We start from the raw sequence: 13959 nt of genomic DNA on the forward strand, positions 1-13959 counted from the left end.
TAACAGAATCGTATGCAATTTCCTATCCATTTGGAGATTGTCTGTTTAGAAACAGCTTTTCCTTCCTTCCTGTTGCATAGGCTACAAAAGCTGGTCAGTTTTCCTGCTACTTTTGTTCTGTCCAGGTAGAGTAATGTTAAAGAAGCAAGAAGTGCTGGGGATGAACATGCTTATGCAGTTTGTGTGACATTATATATGCTTTGTCACAAGCATGAAAATGTTGACAAGGATACCAAACATGGATTCCTGGAGAAGACACACCAACCTTAAGACCCACAAAAGAGGCTGCTCAATGTCAATTCAACTACCCTTCAGCCTCAAAAGATACCATCAACTACAGTCTACAACCCCATTAAGCTGCATTACATTTTAAAGTGACCAGGTAGTTTGACAGTGTTGTCTTTCCCAAACAAGTAAGACAACAGAGCTGAGAATGTTATGGTGCATTACTACATATTAAAACATAAAAACTACATGCAAACATACAGTTTTCATCTATTAACAGATATGTCACCTCCAACGTGAAGGGGAACCTCTACATTTGAGGATAATCTCCCAAATCCTCTGCCTCTAAATACAGTCATCTCTTCTATCAGAGGAGTATCAGTGAATCTTCTGTACTTCCATGCTATGGACAAGTGATCGAAAAGTTGAAACCAAGCTCATATACCTGTTTGATGACACCACCTCACTCGCTACAGTGTTGTCTGCTCTTTTACAAGACAAGTTACCCACCACAACCTTGACACTTCTACCACCAAAGTGGTACCTTCTCTCAATCTCAGTCAGTGCTAATGTTATCACATTTTTGCAGAATAACAGTGCAAGTTAGACAGCCTGGGCCAAAAGCTGAGAATACCCCCCACTTTCCTATGCTATTTCCAGTCAGCAGAAATTTGTACCATCTGCAGGCTTTCCAGGGATATTATAGTATGAATTCCAACCTTACCACAAAATCAACACCATATATAATATTAAACTGCCATAGTATAAAGATGTCTTCCATTCTAGCACAGCTTTCTAGGTCCTCTAATCACCCTTCAACATTTTCACCACTGCTTGTAACCCTGCTAGGACCACTGTATTGGTTCTTACAGTTCTGGTGCATGGCCACTTAGTCCACTTTTCACCATGTGACCTCACTCTATTACCATAAATTCCACTGCAGTACTAGAAATGGTATTACGTGGGCCAGGGATCTCAACCATATCATGGCAGAGCATACCCCTCCTCCCCAAACACTATTTTCTCTTCAAAACTTTCTTTAGTGGCGAACACTCCTGTTTATACTATGTTTACATACACAATCTCCTAAACTGACAAATCAAGAGTATAGAACTAAAGTGCTTACTGCAACAGCTATAATTAATGGTGTTTTACTCATCTGCAGCCATTCTGATCTACTCTCCATCATTCAAACAATCTTGTGTGAACAAGACATGAAGTTTATAGCTGTAATGGCTAACTGACACAGTTTTAATTATGTTTTCTTTTTCACTACCATTTGTGCCCTTAACCTAGCCATGAAATAAAGACAATTTCCCCAAGAATTGCTCCTAATTACAAAATATGTAGAAATGCTGAAATGAGTTAACAAGCTCCAGCCAGCACAACTACAAGAAAAAAAAAATTAAGTCACACGAAGAAGACAGCTGGAATACATTCTATTAGCCACTATAAGTAGATACATTTTCTCTAATAAAGAAGAATTTAACCTCTGGAAACATGAAATACTAGTGCCAGACCATAATCAATTTTTTATTCCTTTGGAATAATACTTACTCTAACTCAGTTAACACAGGCTGAGGAGAGGGAGGTTTTGGTTCAACAGCTTTGACTGCTTCTAAATCCTGGGTGAATTGTACCACTGGCCCTTTGTTACGAACTGCACCTTGAAGCAAATTAAAGGGAGAAAGGGAGACAGAACAAAGGACAGAGAAGAAAAACAAATGAACTCTTCAGTTACACACGAATGCTGACAAATATGTAAACATTAAATTTTTGATAAGAACTAAAGGTTTCCTCTTAAAACTACTTCTTCAATGTCACTACTCAAAGGAAATCTGATAGCTAAGGTCAACACATCCTCTCTTAAAGCAAGATTCTGTGCTGTTGTCCTTACTTCAATAAACAAATGACTTTCCATAACTTAACGGTTACAATATTTGAAACAAAATTTACTCCAATTACTGAATGGTATACCTAGTAGTACCTGATATAAAAAAAAGCACGAGTTTTACATTTCAATTACATTACGAAGAAACCTTAAGTCATCGTCCTGACTCTGCAACATTATTCCAGTCTGAAGTACACTCTGCAGATAAAAAGCAACATCCTTGTGTACAAGTTCACAGCATGCTTAAAAAGCAACATCCTTGTGTACAAGTTCACAGCATGCTTACATGTAGACTCACACTGTGGAGTAAAGAAATTGTGACAGTAAATTTCAGATACTCTAGCAACAGTTTAACAAATGTGCTATCTTATCACACACATTCATAACTGCTGGATAAACACATTATTTTTTATTATATATCAGAAAGAAAGAATGGTTAAAGGGAATGGTGGGTGATACTTGTACTGTTGCAACAATATTTAATTTGAAGATCTGTTATTAAGTTTAGCACCTTCACACAAATGTGGTGTATTTTTTCAGGAAGAATTATGGGAATTCTGTAACACAAATGGGCACAATAAAAGCAGCACCACCTCTTAAGAATATGGAAGGCTGGCAGTTAGAAAATGCCTTGGACTACAGTACTAGCTAGCAGTACTTGGCAAATGTGTGGACTTAACTCCAGTGGTGGCCTCAAATATATCTTTGTAGAGTAATATTCTTGCAAGAGACACAAGTGGTGAAAAGAATGTACTCAAATCAACTGTGTTGACATATTTATCACAGTGAGAAAGCACTTCAACATGTCAGCTACTTAGATGAACTATATTTTAAAACGGAGCCCTTACTTTCCTAGAATGCCATACAAAAATAACTGGGTAGTCTTTCTAATATTCTTTATTTTGTCAACATATCTCTCATGCATGGAAACAGATTTACAGTTCTCACAAAAAAAAAAAAAAGAGAAATTCTGCTTTCATTAAATTAAACTCAGGAACTTTACCCATGACTTTTAAATTTTTTTTTACAATTTTCTGGTAAACGCATATCTATAGTATTATTTAAAATGATCTAAAACAGCATAAGATCAACAGTAAAAATATTGACAGCAAAATATCAATGTAAAAAGATATAAACTGAAAACATCCAAGTACAATCCAATCCAGGTTTGTATCCTCTCCAGAATACTAGCTCTTGGGACTTCAGTACTTGCTGCTACCACCATTTAAATTCCTCCAGGACAGAGATGAGCAAGGGCACAACTTTGCTGCTACCAAAGGTTTTTCAAGTATCACTTGATTTTTGGCCTGTGCCTTACAGCTAAAGGTGTCATAAAGCTGGAGGCTGATATGTTCATAGGTGTGTGCTAGGCTAATGGCCCTGGAGCCTTTACAAGCCTAGCCCATAGGATTACCCTGCCATCGTGCCAGCCGACCTTAGTTCCCAGTGCCTCTGTTGAGTACAGCCACTGGAGTGATCCCCGGGGTGAATTTTCTATTACCCATTCACTCAAGATTTCTCTTGAACAGGGACAGTGAGGTGCTATACTTGACATGTATGCAAAGTCAGTGATACTGTAGTTGAGGGCCTCACCAGATGCGCAGTAGCAAGCCACGCCCAAAACCCACCCCCGTGATATGTCATTCATGAATATGCATTCCCTCCCAATGTATAACCGAAGGAAAAAAAAAGTGCACTTGACGTTGTAAAAGGATAGTAAATATAACAGTAAACTGAAAGTAAATTACCGGTATGGCATGAACCGACATTTAAACAAGAACAAAAAAAAAAAAAAAACTTTCTCGACCTTGGGGTATTTCAGTTTCTTAAGAGGACTGCCAACTGCTAAAATTATGGATTTGATACAACGTAATAGCTTCTTAAACTAAAATGTTTCCGTTGTCACAGTGCTTTTAATAGTCAGTCACCAAAATCTCATATTGACACTTTGAACGGTTATGTGCTGTCAGTACAGCACGCAATCGTAACGGAAGTGTAACCGCTGCTTCTTTCTTTCACTCAGTTGTGGGGTTAAGTCTTTAAGTATTACAAGGTGTTGCAGCATTTCTGAACTTTGATATGCACATATTGTGTAAAACAGCAAGTTTTAATCGACCTAAAATGTAAAAAAAAAAAAAAAAAAAAAAAAAAATTATATAAATATATATATATATATATATATATATATATATATAGAGAGAGAGAGAGAGAGAGAATGTACTGCCAGTTTGTCGAAAACCCCAAGTAATATGCAGACCGGGTAGTCACTCAATTTGCAACACGCCCACTTCTGCGCAAAAGGAACTGGTGAGGCCCTCAACTACAATATCGTCGGAAAGTCTATTTCATACCATGGGCAGTCTCTGGGTTATGAACCTGTGCCACCAGCATGCTCTGCAGATTTTGGTAATGAGGTTGAGGTCTCTGGAGCGCAGTAGTCTTGAAGGGATTGGGATTTCTTTACATGTAGCATTTCTAACAGAGCTGGGTCAGACATGGCTTTATAAGTCAAGCAGAGATCACCTCTAAGCAGGCAATATGACACAGAGAATAGTTGGGAGTTTTTTTGAGTCTGTCCATATAGGACAAGTGTTTAAGGCCTAGGATCCTCTTTGTGAGGTACTATTGTGGCATCTCCAGTTGTTGCAGGTGTCTTTTGAGGTACATACCAAATGGGGGATTGTACTCATCGATTGGCCTAATGAGGGAAGAGTAGAGGGAGACAACGACCTCTTTCTTCCTGGATGCAAAACCCTTAGTAATGAGATGTGCCACATTGAAGGACTTTCTGACCACAGTGGCAATGTGATGGTCAAAAGAGAGGTTGCTGTCAACCTGTGTTCCCAGATATCTTATAATGCCTTCTGTGTTCAGTGGACTACCATCGATGTGGTAATTCATGGGAACCGGGTTTTTCCTAAAGGGGATGATACATTTTTTGGCGTTGAACTTAAGGCCATGGTTCTGACATCAGTCGGTCTCAGTGAGGTTAACATCACTTAAGGAGTTGTTAATAGCTCCTAACTTGCAAATGTCTGCAAATTTTGTCAGCCTGGATTTCAGAGAAGTAGATACCAAACAGGAAAGGACCCAGGACCAAACCCCGTGGGACTCCATTCGTGATTGGTCGGCAGTCTGACTTGGAGTCAGCTACTTTCACACTGTGGGTTCTATCTGTGAGACAGTCTGCAATCCACCTAGTGATATAGGGGTTGATGCCTAGCTTAGTGAGTTTTTCTATGATTCCTGAGTGGGGAATGGTATCAAAGGCCTTGGCCAGATCAAGGAAGGCTGTAGGAACCACGTTGCCTTCATCCACAGCTCTGGTGACTGATTCAAAGAAGTCAACCAAGTTGAACAGGCATGATCTACCCTTCACAAAACAAAACTGTGTGGGATCCAGAGTTTGGAGATTCCCTATATCCTTGTTTATTAGGTCCATGATGATGCGTTCCATAGCTTTGCATACCAGACTCGTCAGGCTAAAGGGGCGATAGTTCCCAGGGTCTGTAGTTGCTCCTCCTTTGTGGAGAGGGAGGACTGTAGCAGTGCGCCATTCAGTAGGGACAAAACCTGAGGTGAGGCTGTGACTGAACAGGGCACACAGGAAAGGTGCAAGTTCACACTGTAGTTCATGTAAAACACAGACAAAGATATTGTCTGGCCCCTAGAAGCTGCATTCTTGGCCTTGGACAGTGCTATTTTAATCTGTGCAGCAGTAATACTGGGTGCCTGGCAATCTACTGGTATTGTGATTGGTCTTTTGCTGGGGGGGGTTAAAGTTGGCACTGAATCTGTCGCCAGTATGCAGGCAATATCTATTGGTTCTGTACAGGAGGCAACATTGTGCAGTAGCTCAGAGCAAATCTGGGTATTGTTGTGGAGATTCTTTACATAACTATAGAATACACTGTGGATGTTCTTCATGTTTCACTGTTGCAGCCATTACATTTGGGTTATCTGCTTGCAGTAGCACTCAGTCGGTCTGATTAACAAAGCCTTCGGTCCTACATCGGCTGCTGTCTCTTCTTCCATGACGTCAGGTCGTCTGGGGTATAAAAACATGCAGCCAATGTCATTACATCAGTCTTTCTTGCCGTGCGGTGCCTGAAGCAGAAGCAGTCCGCAAGTGCCGGTCGGTAGACTCATGAAATTTTTGTTTTCGAGTTTCAGAACCGAAGTCTTCAACTAAAAGCTAAGTACCCCATTGGGGAAACTTTTTCTTGCTCTAAACCGATGTCATTAAAAGTAAATAATTGCATTTCTTGTGGAAAGCAAATACCTCATAAAGATTTTCATTTGTACTGCATTCCTTGCCTAGGCCCTGACCACAATGTACCTCACTGTCGGTTTTGTGCCTTATTTAAACCACGAACTATCCGTCGTCGGTATATGTGCACTTCTAAATGTTTTGGTGCTCGGTTCAATTATCCTGATATGTCTTCGGTAAGCCATCTGACTACCGACACTCCGAAAAAAACGCAGAGACAGGCCGCCCAGTTCGCCGGTACTCAGTGAGGCGCTTTCACAGCCCCTGAAACCCGCTACTTCAGATTCGCAGGCCTCTACAGAGACCCATTCGGAGTCTGGTATGCCGTGAGATACTTCAACTGTGGAACCTGCGGATGTCTCTACCTTGGACGGGTCAGGAGCCGCTGTGCAGGCAGCAGCTTCTGAGGGTGTATTCAGGCCTACTGACTTGTATATTAAACCGGCGCCATCCTCTTCTTCAAGGCCTAAACTGATGCCCAGACCACATGGTCAGGCCTCTATGCCTAAAGAACAAATAATAAGAATAAGTGAAGACCTTATTACTTTAATCAGGGGAAGCCAACCTTCCCCCTCTAAGAGACCAAGGACTAAGTTTGCTTATGATACTTCTGACCAGGATTCTGAAATTTCTGTTTCCTCTGATGACCAGGATTTACCCTAATCTACCTATGAGGATTCTGATGCTGAGGACTCTATTCCCTCTGCCCTCCCCCCCCGAGCATTTCTCTTTTGGTGAAACCTTGTACACTCTCAGGGAGCTTTTTCATTGGGAAAGTCAGGATTTCTCTGATTTTAAAAAAGAGGCTTAGGGATTTCTTACTTCTGCTCCAGCACAGGCATTTAGCAATACCTCCTGTACTGGACATTGTTGATGATGCCTTTTCAGAATCTAGCATGGCCCGTGACTCTTTACCTCCTGCTTCCAGAAAACCTGACAGATATTACAGGGTTCCTGACTCTCAAGTTCCTTTTCAAAAATCCTACTGCGGATCCTGAAACCATTTCACAGGGACCCATGGGTATTAAAGCTGCTACTGCCAAAAATCCTACCCCCTATGATAGAGACTCCAGGGTGCTGGATAGATGGGGTAAGAAGGTACACAATTCTGCAACTTTGGCCATTAGGGCCTTGAATTGCCAGTTTCATATGTTAAAGTATCAGCTGCATATTACTGGATTGTTTAAACAGAAAATGATGTTGATTCCTGATTGTGCTGAAAATAAGGATTTACAGGATGTTATGTATTCTGCTGAACAAGTTGGTAAACATACACTGCAATGTGGTTTTGACTCATAGAGGCCATCTTGCAGGGCTGCGGTAAAGTACAGTTTTGTACCTACCATAAATGTAGATGTTCGAGTGTATACACTGCTGCAGTCATTACACTTGGGTTATCCTGCTATCAGGCGGTTCCCCAGTCGGCCTGAGTTCAAAGTCTTGGTCCGGCGTCGGTTGCTGTCGCCTCCTCCATGACCGGCAGTGCGACAGGGGTATATAAGATGCAGCCTACGCCATTTTCTTCAGTTTTTCTTGCCCCAGATGTCAGGTGCCTCTAAATAGGTAGGCAATTCCAATTGCTAATAAAACATACATAAGAAAAGCAAAAAACAACTTACAGCTACCAGCAAATACCCCCATAGGTAGTAAGGGTAGAAGACATAAGTACGTACCAGCCAGTAAGAGGGGAAGGAGGGAGGGTAACCTGGACTGCAGCAGTGTATACACTCGAACATCTACATTTATAGTAGGTACAAAACTGTACTATGTTCATCGTGTTACACTGCTGCAGTCATTACACTTGGGTAGAATCCCAAAGCTGAAGTAGGGTGGCTGGCTCTATAAGGCATTAGGAGTGGCTATAAGGCCCTGCAGCACTGCAGTGGCGAAGCCAGCTCTGGATTTAGAGTATAGAGGCAGATGACAATGCTTGCTGAAGGTATGTACAGAACTCCAAGTTGCTGCTTCCAAAATATCCTTGGTAGGTACTCCCCTGAGGTAGGCAGTTGAAGTGGCCGTTGCCCTGGTGGAGTGAGATCTAATGCTGCTAGGTACAGGTTTTACATGGTATGTGTAGCAAAAACTTATGCAATGTCCTATCCATTTTGAAACAATCTGTTTTGAAATGGCTTTTCCCTGTGCTCCTGCAGTATATGCTACCAATAATTGCTCAGATTTTCTGAAATCTGGTTTTGTCCAAGTAGAAGCATAACTGCCTGTGAATGTCCAAAGAGTGCAGTAGTCTTCCCCTTTATTCTGTGGTTTAGGATAAAAAGTTGGCAGGGGAATAGTTTGGTTTAGAGCCACACTGGATACCACCTTTGGCATAAAAGTAGGGTTAGTTCTTAGACACCCTGTCCTGGTGGAAAATGAGGAAAGGTTCCACTGCCATTAGTGCCTGTAATTCTGAAACTCTTCGTGCTGATATTATTGCCAGGAGCAGAGCAGTTTTCCAGGAGATATATTTTAGTTCTGCTGTGTTGGCTGGCTCAAAAGGAGGTAAAGTTAGCTTTTCCAAAACAAAGTTGAGGTCCCAAGTTGGAGTAGGTGCTCTACGGGGCGGTCTTATGTTTTTAGCCCCTCTGAGGTACTGTTTTAACAGAGAATTAGAGAAAATTGGTGGATCCATGTTGTAATGAGCAGAGATGGCAGAGGCGTGGATCTTGATGGATGAGAAGGAGAGGCCTTTGTCCAGCATCTCAGTTAAGTATTGCAGTATCTGAGGAATGTTTGGGACAAGAGGGTCAAGGCTGTGAGCTTGGTTCCAGGCACAGAATCTCTTCCATTTATCCGAATAGGCTTTCCTGGTACTAGGCCTTCTAGCCTCCAGAATGACATCCATAACAGCTTTGGAGAGAGGCATTGCTTGGCTTGACTAAGGAATCTTCCATGCAGCTAGGTTTAAGGTCTTTAGCTGGCTGTGTAGTATTTGTTTGTTGTGCTGAGTCAGCAGATGTGGGATTTGAGGCAAAATCCAGGGTGGTTCTTGTGCTAAGCTCCTTAAGATTGGGTACCAGTGCTGGCGTGGCCAGTCTGGTGCAATCAGGATCATCTTTGGCTCTTCCTGCCTGGCTTTTATGAGTACCGTTGGCAGGAGAGGTAGTGGTGGGAAAGCGTATACTTGTAGGTTCTCCCAGCTGAATGAGAGGGCATCCAACTTTCCATGCTTGTGGATGGTAACTCCTTGTGCAGAACTTTTGTAGCTGGCAGTTTATTGGGGATGCTCCACCATTTCTGTGTTATCATTCTGAATATTTGTGGATTAAACTCCCATTCGTGGGGATCCATGATGTTTCTGCTTAAGTCGTCTGCCAGTGTATTTTTCTCTCCTGGCAGGAATTGTGCTTGTAGATGAACTTGAAAGTTTATAGCTGTGTTCCACAAGGTCATGGCTTGTCTGCATAGGGGGTAGGAGTGAATGCCCCCTTGCTTGTTTATGTACCACATACCTGTGGTGTCGTCTGTCTTTAATAGTAGTTGTCCTGGATGCAGCAGGTCCTTGAAAGCTATAAGGGCATTTTGTACAGCTAACATCTCTTTTTGATTGATGTGAAAATGCCTTTGTTATGCAGGCCACGTGCCCTGAATACATTTGCCTGCCAGGTGGGCTCCCCAGGTGTAATCCGATGCATCTGTTGTCAGTGTTTGCCTGGCTGTGTGTTGTGTAAAAGGCTGTCCCTTGTTGAGGTGACAAGCTTGAGCCCACCACTGAAACTCCTGTTGAAGGCAAGGGATTAGTGGTATAACGGTTTCCAAACTTTGACAGTGTTGAGACCATACATTCTTTAGGTACCATTGTAGTTTACTCATATGCAGTCTGGCATATGGAATTACTAGTATGCAGGATGCCATGTAACCCAAGGCCTGCAGAATTTTTTTTTGCAGGGAGTTGAGTCTTTGTTGCCATCAATTGAAAGTATTGAGTCAGTTGTCCTTGTTTGTTTGGCGTGAGATAAGCCATCTGGGCCGTTGTGTTCAAGCTGGCACCCAGGAATATAATCTCTTGTGAGGGCACTAGTTTTGAATTCTTTTTGTTTACTGTGTACCCCAGGCAACTTAATAACTTTTTTACAAACGCCAGATGCTTTAGAAGAATGTCCTTGCTCTCTGCTTGAATCAGGCAGTCGTCCAGGTACGGATAAATTTGAATTCCTTTCTGTCTGCAAAATGCAATTACTGGTACCAGTCACTTTGTGAAGACCCTGGGCGCAGTAGATAAGCCAAAGGGCAGTGCAGAGAATTGGTAGTGCATTGGACCAACTATGAATCTGAGGTATATTCTGCAGTTTTGTATGATAGGGACATGCGGGTATGCCTCTTTGAGGTCCAAAGTCACGAGCCAAGCTTTCTTGCCCAGCATGGGAAGAAGCTGCTGTAGTGTCAACATTTTGAATTTCAGAACATCCAGGTACGTGTTTAGAGATGAAAGATCCAGAATGGGCCTCCAGACTTTGTCCTTTCTGGGTACCAGAAAGAGTCTAGAGTAAAATCCTTGTCCTTGCTCCTGTGATGGTACCTTTTGAATAGCTCTCATATCCATGAGTGCTGTAATTTGTTTTTGAGCCTCTGCCCATTGATTTGGTGGCAGATTTGGCATTACTTTTAACCTTGGCAGAGCGTGAAAGTGGAACCTGTAACCTTGAAATACAATGTTGAGAACCCATTTGTCTTTGGTGATCATTTGCCAATTGTGGTAGAAGAGTGTCAGTTTTCCTCCCAAGGGGGCTGCCAAGAAGGATTTGTTTGGCAGCTGTAGTGGAAAGTCATTGGAGCTGCTTTTTATATGGTTGGGGCCTGTCTTCCCCTTCTTTCTGACCTGATGCAACCCATTGTCGAGGCCTGTAAGGACCTTGTGTTTGACCTCTACCTCTTGGACGTCTGTATCTTCCCCTTTGAGGTCTGTCTGTAATTGGAAAGGACCAATTCTTAGTTGGCCAGTTTCTGCTAAATCTAGGAGGCTGAATCTGTAAGAAATCATTCACCGTTTGCATAGATTTTGCCTTATCCTCCATTTTTTTTAATACCTCTTTTGCCTTAACTCCAAATAACACATCCTGCTGCAAAGGTGCATCCAATAATTTTGCTTTAACATGATCTGGTAACGTATGTTCTTTTAACCAAGCATGCCTTCTAATGACAGAGCCTGTAACTGCTGCTCTGCAGGAGGCCTCAAGAACCAAAACCACATTGCAAAGTATGCTTTCCCACTTGTTCAGCTGCATGCAATAAATCCTGCATTTCTTTAAAATTAGGAGTATCTGATTCTAGAAGCATTTTTTTTTTAACTGAGACAGTAAAAATTGCTGATATTTTAGCATGTGAAACTGGCAATTTAAGGCTCTCATTGCTAAAGTTGCAGACGTATATACTTTCCCCATCTGTCTAATGCTCTGGAATCTCTGTCTGAGGGAACTGGATTCTTGGCTGATGAGGCCTTAACTCCTTTGGGTCCCTGAGAAACAGTTTCAGGGTCAGCTACAGGGCTTTTACACAGAAATTTATGACAGTAGTATCTGTCAGGTTTAACAGGGGCTGGAGGTAAGGAATCAGGATTTAAGCTGGATTCAGCATACACATCATCCACAATATCTAACACTGGCGGAATAGCAAGGGGTCTGTGTTGAGGTAATAAAAGGAAGCCTCTGAGCCTTTTCTTGGATTCTGAGTAATCCTGGCCTTCCCAGTGGAAATGCTCCCTCATGGCATGTAGGGTTTCCCCAAAGGAGTAGTCCTCAGGCGGTGAGGCTGATGGAATTGATTCCTCAGCATCAGAATCCTCATAAGGGGGTAAAGAGTATCCTAGGTCTGAGGATGAATCAGAAGAGATGGACACCTGGTCGGATGAGTCATAGTCTGCATCCTATCTAGACCTTTTATCAGGAGGGGGATGGGACCCCCTGATTAGACTGATTAGGTCTTCGGCCATTTTGAGCATTTGTTTCTTAGGCATGCAGGCCTGTCCTGGGGAATGCTGTATTTGTTTCTTTGATTTTAAAGGAGGCTTAGACTTAGTTGAGGGTCTAATGCTTAACTGAGTAGGTCTGAAGACACCCTCTGTAGCTGGTTGCTCAGCTACTCCGGATCCCTCTGAAAGGTTAGTCTCGGTAGGCTGAAGAACTTGTGCGTCTGAAGGCCCAGCCATCTCCACGTGGGAGTCAGAGGCGGCCTGTGGTGCTACAGAAGCGGTTGTCAGGGGCTGCGAAGGCGCCCTGCTGAAAACCGGAGAACTGGCGACTGGCCTAGAAGAGGCTTCGTCGTCAGTTTTGGGCCTCGGATGCCTATCCTTGTCTTTGCACTTTTTGTGTATTCCTGTGGTCGGAAGTTACGACGGCATGGTATAATTGAATTTTCTACCAAAATAATGTCGGGCAAAATCAAACCGACGTTTAACAGTGCGCTTGTTAAACCTAGCACAAAACCAACAACCAGTGACGTCGTGCTCAGGGCCTAGGCATAGGATACAACAGGAATGGAAATCCTTATGAGGTATTTGCTTCCCACAAGAAATACAGTTATTAACATTTACTGACATCGGTCTGAGGCAAGAAAAAGTTTCCCCAATGGGGTACTTAGCTTTGTAGAAGACTTCGGTTCTGTATTCGGAATGAAAATCTCAGGAGACGGCCGACCGGCACTTGCGAACTGCTTTTGCTTCGGGCACCGCGCGGCAAGAAGGACTGAAGAAAATGGCATCGGCTGCATCTTATATACCCCTGTCGCACTGACGTCAGGGAGGAGGTGACAGCAACTGACGCTGGACCAAGACTTTGGAACTCAGGCCGACTGGGGAACCGCCTGACGGCAGAATAACCCAAATGTAATGACTGCAGCAGTGTAACACGATGAACATCTGGATCTGTACTTAGAAGGCATGCTTGGCTTAAGGAGCAATCCTTGCCAGATCATGTTAAAGCAAAATTACTGGATGCTCCCTTAAATCAGGGCCACCTGTTTGGCAACAAGGCAGAAGTTGTTCTGAAAAAGCTAAATCTATGCAAACTGTTAAAGGACTTTTTACAAGTACAAACTCCAAGATTTTGTAGGCAATGGCCTTCTAAGAATTGGTCCTTTCCTGCCTCTTCCAGATCTTCTCAGTCCAAACCCAGATCCAGCAGAGCACCCAGGCTTCAGTCCCAGGGGATGCACCGGACTAAGCAGTGGGGGGGCCTCCACTTCCAAATTTGGGAGTAATAGAACTCCGCCCTATGGTAAACTGTCTCAAATACTTATTTTTAAAACTTCCAAGCACTTCTCAACTGGCTGCCCCTTTGGGGGGAAAGATTGCACTTCATGCAAAGAACTGGGGACTAATTACCCAGGACAAATGGGTTTTAAATATAGTGTCCCAAGGATACAGATTTCACTTCCACACGTCACCAACTCCAAGCAGTTGGCAGGAGCTACCTCCAAAGTAGTGGGCAGAGGCCAAAAAGCAAGTACACTCTCTCTCTTAAGCATAGGGGCTATTCAACTGGTACCAGAAGAGAAAAAGGGACAAGGTTTCTACTCAAGATTTTTCCTGGTACCCAGAAAAGACAATTCGTTGCGTCGTATCCTGGACCTGCCTACTCTA

At 42.9% G+C, this 13959-nt stretch overlaps 1 protein-coding gene across 1 annotated transcript in view; it reads right to left on the minus strand.

The window, feature by feature from the left end:
* Positions 1 to 13959, minus strand: part of SETDB1 (SET domain bifurcated histone lysine methyltransferase 1) — a gene marked incomplete in the record, with an annotated part of 3089600 nt that overhangs the window by 1777065 nt on the left and 1298576 nt on the right. Inside the window, 1 exon segment of the mRNA XM_044080041.1 lies at positions 1783 to 1885. Within this exon segment, the coding sequence (XP_043935976.1) occupies positions 1783 to 1885 (103 nt within the window).

This window comes from Protopterus annectens, chromosome 8.part0 (genome assembly GCF_019279795.1).
Source record: "Protopterus annectens isolate FY-2018-M chromosome 8.part0, PAN1.0, whole genome shotgun sequence".
NCBI lineage: Eukaryota > Metazoa > Chordata > Ceratodontiformes > Protopteridae > Protopterus > Protopterus annectens.